The 7,855-nt window shown below is 33.6% G+C and overlaps 1 protein-coding gene across 2 annotated transcripts; it reads right to left on the bottom strand.

Annotated features, from left to right (window-relative positions):
* Positions 1 to 950: 950 nt before the first annotated feature.
* Positions 951 to 6,792, bottom strand: LOC114310391 (uncharacterized). Of its 2 annotated transcripts, XM_082896065.1 has the most exons (4): positions 6,130 to 6,792; positions 4,047 to 4,343; positions 2,740 to 2,877; positions 951 to 2,623 (listed from the first exon to the last, which is right to left on the bottom strand). In XM_082896065.1, exons 1-4 carry the CDS (start codon positions 6,391 to 6,393, stop codon positions 1,061 to 1,063), a joined length of 2,262 nt encoding a protein of 753 aa, XP_082752191.1. In that variant the 5' UTR covers positions 6,394 to 6,792; the 3' UTR covers positions 951 to 1,060. The 2 variants fall into 2 exon arrangements, with proteins under 2 accessions (XP_082752191.1, XP_082752190.1); XM_082896064.1 differs by lacking the exon at positions 6,130 to 6,792 and having other exon boundaries at positions 951 to 2,626; positions 4,047 to 5,075.
* Between the last annotated feature and the right edge of the window lie 1,063 nt (positions 6,793 to 7,855).

The raw sequence follows: 7,855 nt of genomic DNA, 5'->3' as shown, positions 1-7,855 counted from the left end.
TGGGTGATTAAGATGAACTGAAAACAAGATTAATCAAATAAACAATAAAGAAGATTGAGTAGAAGTAGCAAAACAGTTAGAAACAGGATACAACATCACTTGGCTCTGATACCATAAAGGCGGAAGCAGCACATAGAGAATGAAGGAGATGGATTACGAAATCAAAAGGATAATAATTTGATTTGATTATTAAACAACACACAAAACTGGAATGCACATTTCAACAAAACATTTAATTAAAAACATTATTGAAATATTTAAATATTTAAACATTATTGAAATATTTGATTATTAAAAACATTATTTAAAATATTTAAAAAATTAATTTGAATTGAGTTTTGAATTATGTGTTTGGTTATGAGTTTGAAAAGTAATGATTATGTTCTGAATTGAGTTTTAAAAAATGAGTGTAGAATTATGATTTGAAAACTCAAAACAAACACCACACTCAAATCAATGGTGAAACTATAATTTGAGAGGTTTACCAAACGGAACCTAACTTTTTACCAACTTTCCAGAACACCACTCAATATTTGTTCATTTCACATGTAGATGGGATTGCAAAACAAAATAAATTATTCAAATTCAATCCGTGTTTGACTTATTAAAAATTTATTCAAGATCAAATTTTTATATGAATGAGTCAAACTTAAACACTTTTTAAAATATGTTTAATTTTTAAAACCAAGCTTAAATAAATTAATATTTAACTCGATAAACATATATGCATTATAAAAATCAAATTATTCAAGTTTGGCTCATTAAAAAACTTATTTGAGATTTATTCATCATATAAATAAGTTAAGTTTAAATATATTTTAAAGTTGATTAATTTTCAAACAAAACTTAACCAACTTACTGTTTGTAACATTGATGAATAAGTTTATAAATAAATGAAGAATCTAAACTACTAATTCACAAGAAAAAGTGCCAACGTGGCAAACGTTGGCTATTCGGACTGAATGTCCAGGTCCGACCTGTCGAGGAGCTCAGCTATTAAAATAAATACAAAAGGATTGTTTAACAAAATATTTACTATACAAAGGCTTAAATAACAAAATTAACATGCACCATTCACACATCTTTGTTTCTTGCCAAATATAGCTTCTCTAGTCACAAGCTCAATCCCCCTTACCCACAACTTAGACATTTCAATCCCACCATCACAAACAAAATGTACCTCCTTGTTCTTGGTAGTAACCACCCGAAACACTCCCGGTTCGCCACCGTCAAACTTCTTGCGGCGATTCCACCAAAATGTCGAACTGGGACCCACCTCAGCCCCCTTACATATCACATTTCTCTTGCTTGATTTCCCCCAACTCAAAAACCCAGAAACCCTTACCATCTTCAACACTTTCCTATGGGGACATCCTTTCCCTTCCTTTGTGTGCTTCTTAACAAATGCCCTGTCCAACACAAGCTTTCGCGCAAGTTCGTCCAATATCACACGTTCTGCTTCATTTCCCACACCGTTTTTCCTTGCTAGTGCAAGCGCAGTCTCAAGTCTTGCATTCTCAATGTCACACTTTGCCCCATTTAAGATTAGAAGTTCACAAACATTCCCATGACCTCCCTTCGCTGCTAACATGAGCGGAGTGTACCCATCAACGTCAACAACATTAACATCATAACCCGCCCTTGTTAACATATGAACAGACTCAATATCACCACAACATGCTGCACGATTCAGAGCATGAAATCCAGCAGAGTTGTAGCTTCCCTTGATGAGTGCATATTCAAGAATAACTTTTTCGAAAACATCACTGTTCTTGTTTGATTCTGAAAGGGTAATCACAGTCTCACCATGTTTGTTGTGCAGGTTTAAGTTAGCACCAGCATACACAAGCAAACGAAAAGCCTCAACGTGGCCAGATGCTGCAGCAATCATGGCTGCTGAGAACCCATTTCCATCCTGCTCATCAAGATCAATTTCTGACTTCTCAATAAGTTTTTTCAAGGCTTCAATGTCATTGGCTCGTGTGACAAACAATAAAGATGAAAAATTCGAGGCATTGCTAGAGTATGTGAATTTCCCACCTCGAATTAGTTCTAGAACTGCTTGTTCGAATACATGAGTCCACTGTGTGAATCCAGCAATTGATAAGGCACATTGACCCACTGAATCAACCAACCCAAAATCAGCACCGGCTGATGCCAGAAGTTTAAGACAATCTTCGTGCTTATATCTCACAGAAATCATTAGTGCAGTCTCACCAGATTCTGTTTTGGAATTAAGATTACAACCACCGATGATTAAGTGTTGGAGAACTTTAGCTGAGCCAAGTCGCGCAGCCAAATGAATAGCCCGAAACTCTGTTTTCTCTGTCATTTGAACTGGAAATTCTATATCAGCGCCGCAAGTCAAAAGAACATCCATTGCCCTTGCATTGTTACATAAGATGGCGTGGTGGATGACGGTTCTCCCAAGATGTGGGAGGTTAGGGGAGAGGTGTTGGAGGAGTGTGCGTAAGATAGAACCACTAGCTTCAAAGTACTCCACAGCACACCAAGTAACACAGTAAGGCTCAGCTAACCCTGCTCCTACCTTAAATTCTTCTCCTGTAGCCATGTCCCATGACCAAGCTCCGAGCCTCACTTTGATGTTCATACTAACACCAGACTTCTTTTAATTTTCAGAAAGTAAACATGTTAGATTAAAGTCGTGTGATTAGGATAAACTAAGAATAGTTCTATTAAATAAATGAACAACAGCGACAATTAATCCAAAATGATTACCTGTGGCAGCAGTCTGACAATAGAGATCTGCCTACCGACAATGGCAGCAACAAGTGCATTACAGTCAACATTGGTATGTAGAGATGGTTTGGAAGACCTAAGTAGCACCCGAGCATTTGCATTGGGATCCACTCCACACTACCACATTTAAAAGCATACATGTCATTTGATCGATCAATTTGAAGAACAATGCTTATTAAAGGTAATATTGTGACCCAGTAATCGATTCTAGTACAATGGTTCAGGGGTCCACGGGTTTACTTGTCAATGTGAGACTAAATTTTCACAAGTGCAGTAGAAATAGAAGTCCAATTGGTAGGCACTCAAGTCGAAAAGGTAATGAAGTACTTACAAAAATTAATTGGCCAATTTGGATTGTAACAGGAGGCTAATTTTTTATTGTTGGAACTTTTGGACAAATATGGCATATGTTGCTCAAAATCAGACCTATTTGGAGCAATAGTCAAGAATTTCAATTATTTTGTACACTCTATGCATACTATCCACAATTGGCAAATAATACCAAGGGGGCAATAAAATATAGTAAACAGGAAAGAAAGAATACAAAGAATTCCTAAAGAAAAAGAAAAAAAGTGTAATTTTCAAAAATAACAAAATAAAATTCAACTTTAAAAGAACTTCAGTATGACGTCCAATTGCAAAACCATGTGGGTTGGGACCTGAGGGCCTTTTTTTTCTCAAGAGGTGATTTCAATAATCAACCAACCAACAAATTCGTAGCCCAGGTGACACACAGCCTCCCTCTTGCCCAAATGAAATGGGATAAAACAAATCAATAAGCTTTTTGATTGATTCAAGGTGCAGCGAAGGCAAATTCAATTAAGGCAAGGGGCGCTTACTTTTCCTAACGCTGAGTCATCCTATTCAAATTTAGCTATGCTAATGAAACAGGAAAAGTTTTCAGAGGATATCTACCCCACAGAGGACTGCTAGCCACTCCCAATTCCTTAGGCACGTGACACCCAATTTGCTTTGATTTGTTACTAAGCTTAAGGGTTGACTATGCAGATTAGCTTACAGCTTACACTGACCCATTTGATCACCATTACTTACAAACATCACGGTTACACAGTTCGACAAACCTTACCTCTAATAATTTCAGTCGTATAACAACTTGGTTCATCATTTCCACAATTTACATCCATGGTTGCAAAAAAATTGAACTATTCAATTCAATCATATGAGCTCCAAAATCATTCATTATTGCAATTTGTAGGGTTGTGTCATGTCACAGCAAACCACATGCATGAAAGAAAATATAACAATTACAGAAAAACATGAAGTACCTTGATGAGTGTGTCGACCACATCAACAAAGCCTCTACATGATGCTGTGACAAAAGCGTGAACAGCTACATGAGAGCAAATCATGCTGGGGCCCATGAGAAGCTCAGCAGGCCTGCCTTGCCCCACATAGCTTGCTTCCAAAAGAGCTTCCTCACACGCTGGCTGAGTTGCCCCACCATTCACGAGTATCTCCAATATCTCAATATGGCTCTCCCTTACTGCTGCTGTCGTCGCATAGCCCCGGAACAGTTTCTGGTTCACATTAGCTCCAACACTGTCATCATAAAAATGTATAGCCTCAAAAAAATTGTTTGGAATGGGCATTTTTTTTCATAAGATAATTTCAAGTTAATACATTGATCGCCAATTGACAGAACAGTATGACAACAAAACATTAATTATGAGTGGAAATTCCCAACATAACATACTTTTAACATCAAGCTGAGAGAAAATTGGGAACTAATTTTTGAAATCCAACTTAAAGTTAAAAGGAGCTAAAATTCAACAAATTAAAGTGTCAAATCATTTTTTTTTTGTTGGGGGGGGGGGGGGGGGGGGGGTGCTAGTCAATTCCGTTAAGCAAATGTAAAGTTTAGTGCAGTTATCTCACAAGGAAAATGAAAATAATAATGATAATGGAAAATATACTTACTATTATTATAGTTATGAGTATAATTATTACCAGTATTATTAGAATCCCTATTATTATGACAACAATCACTCCTAATTTGAAATTTCAACAAAGGCATTCATGTTGCAGTTAACAATTAATGACCATATACTGAAAAATCAAGGCTGAAATTGTAAATAGATTTTTCCAATCAATAACTGATTTTTCAAATTTCAAATTACTACCAATGAAAACCAACGGCTAATTAAGCTCCTAAAAAAAATTTGTGAAATAAATTTAGATTGAAAAAAGAAAAAAAGAAAAAAATAAGTTTCAGATTATAAACCAATAAATCCACAAACACAATCAAAGTGAAGATAAGAACTAATTTTGATTTTTCTCAAAGAATTTGAACTTAGCTTATCAAATGACTCCAGAGCCAAAACCATCTTCCTTCAGAGTATGCTTCTAGCGAAACAGAGTGATAATTCACTGGATTACTCACAATTGGATCTCAAAGAGAAAATTCATAAAGAAATTTGAATAGTAGAGAGAGAGATGAAAATACAAGAAATTTGAAGAACTGATAAAATAATCACAGGAAAAAAAGCCAGAAAAGCTCTCATTTGGGCATCTCAGAGTATCAAATCGATGACAATATTTGAACAAAATGGGAAACAAACACAAAATTCAAACTCTATACCTTCTAAACAAACATAGATTACACACACACATATTGTCAAAACTACATAACGAGCTTTGTCTTCATAAAAACAAAAATTATACAAAAAAAAGAAAAAGAAATGCCAATTGATGACAATCTTCAAGCAAAATGCGAAAAAACACAAAATTCAAAGTCTATATGTCGTAAGGGCATCTCCAATCCTTCATCCTCTCTTTCATCAAATTTAAATTTAAATTTAATAAAAAAAATTCTCAAAAAAATCTCCAATTTTCATTAAATGCTTATCAAATCAAGGAAGAGTCATTTTTCATCAAATTAAGAACCCATCAAATTTGAATATCATGAAAATTTAAAAAGCATTGGAGATGATTTTCTTTTCTTCAAATTTTATCAATATATATATATATATTTTAAATTTCCTCCTATCATAAATTTCATATGGGAATAGTACATATCAAATGAAAAAAATTGGTGAAGAATTAGAGATGTTCTAATTCCACACACAAACGCACAAAAATGAGACAGATTATATATATAAACACACATATTGTCAAAATTATATAACGAGCTTCGTATTCATCAAAAACAAAACAAAAACAATACCAGTACCAATACCAATCGATGACAATTTTCGAACAAAATGAGAAACAAACACAAAATTTGAATTCTATACCTTCTAATTCAAAATAATAATAATAATAATAATAATAATAATAATAAATGACAGATTACATATCCATAATGAGCTTCGTCTTCATCAAAGAGAAAAAATTAAACAAAAACAATACCAGTAATTTCCTGAGGAGCGTCACATTTCCGGCATGTGCAGCGAGGAAGAGAGCGGTGACCTCAGTCCTAAACTCTTCAAACTCGAATTGAACTTCACTAGCGGACTCATCGCGTAACACGATCTCTGTTTTTCGAGTCTTCAAGCTCACGGTTCCGATGAAGTTGACCAAGTGCATCACTCTTCTAGACCCAGGTTCAGGCACACTCTCTCTTGCTTCTTCCAACAATTTCTCTCTCCTTCTCTTGATATTCGAACTACCCATTTCAGATGACAAAAGCCCACTCGTGCGACTAACTGTTTGACTGGATACATTCAACAACTTCCGATGTTGTTGCTCACCACTTTCAGATCTAATCGTGCTTGCTGATTGCTCTCAACTTCGTTAATTGCTGCAGGAATCGAATTGAAGTTATTTAATCTATTTATAGCACATTTGACCTAGGAAATTAATAACAGTAAATGAAATGAAAATTACAGGTAAATATTAGAGGAGAACCAGAAAGTCAAAAGTTATCGCAAAAAAAGAACCAAGAAAAATATCATCATCTGAAGAAATGTCGAAAAAAGTTCTTAAGGAACATCAAAACACCGCAAATAAAAAGCAAGAAGATCATCTTCAGCAATAAGAAATTTTCTATAGCGTATGAATACTGTACGGTATGCGAGTATATAAATTTTACTGAAAACTGTACGTATATACATTTAGATATATATATATATATAGAGAGAGAGGGACATTGCAGAGAGGAATTTCGAATTTCAGGATTAATGAATAAGGAATGAGTTAATTTTTTTAGTATTTGATTTTAAATTAAGGAATTACCTATCATCTAAAAAAAAATTAAGGAATTACCGAATTTCAAGATCAATGAATAAGGAATGAGTTAAATTTTTCGAATTTTTGGTGAAAAGTCCTTCTCATGGGACTTATTTTGTGTGAAGTTCACAGAATTAAATAATAACACCAAAAGCCTCTCAATTAAAAAAATGTCATGAATTGACTGAAATGTCCTTCTATATAAGTGAGGAATTATGAAACAATTAACAGTAAAAATTTACTATCAATCAAAATAAAATTTTGTTGTCACTATCAAAGTAAAATTTTACTGATACCACAAGTCCAAAAGTTAATTTGTGTTGATAAAATTTTACTATGGTTTAGTGTAACATTATATTATATTTTAGAGTTAATTTTTACTATTAGGTTTGCCAAAAATTGACAACTCATACAGTGTGTCACCAACACAACTTGAGACATGAATGTAAAAATAAAATTTTACTCTGAAATAAGAATAAAATGTTACACTCTAAATCTAAGAGTAAAATGTTACACCATGAATTTAAAAGTAAAATTTTACTCTATATAAAAGTAAAATTTTACTCTGAATAAGAGTAAAATATTACACTCTGAAACTAAAAGTAAAATTTTACTCTGTATAAAAGTAAAATTTTACTCTGAAAAACTAGTAAAATGTTGGACTCTGCACAAAAGTAAAATTAAAATTTGACTCTGAAAAACAAGTAAAATGTTAGACTCTGAATCTAAAAGTAAAATGTTACTCTGCACAAAAGTAAAAAAGCGGAGGCAGTGTTTGTGGCGGCTGAAATGTTTGGTAATAACCACCTCTTGACAGTAAAATTTTATTGTCATTCTAACACCAAAGTAAAATTTTACTCTAATTTTCTCAAACAAAAAACAAAGCAATAGAACCAGAGTAAAATTT

The sequence above is a fragment of the Camellia sinensis genome, chromosome 11 (genome assembly GCF_055761805.1).
Source record: "Camellia sinensis isolate YWXY chromosome 11, ASM5576180v1, whole genome shotgun sequence".
Classification (NCBI taxonomy): Eukaryota; Viridiplantae; Streptophyta; class Magnoliopsida; order Ericales; family Theaceae; genus Camellia; species Camellia sinensis.
The sequence above is the reverse complement of the archived record's forward strand: the minus strand, read 5'-3'. Positions and strand labels throughout refer to the sequence as shown.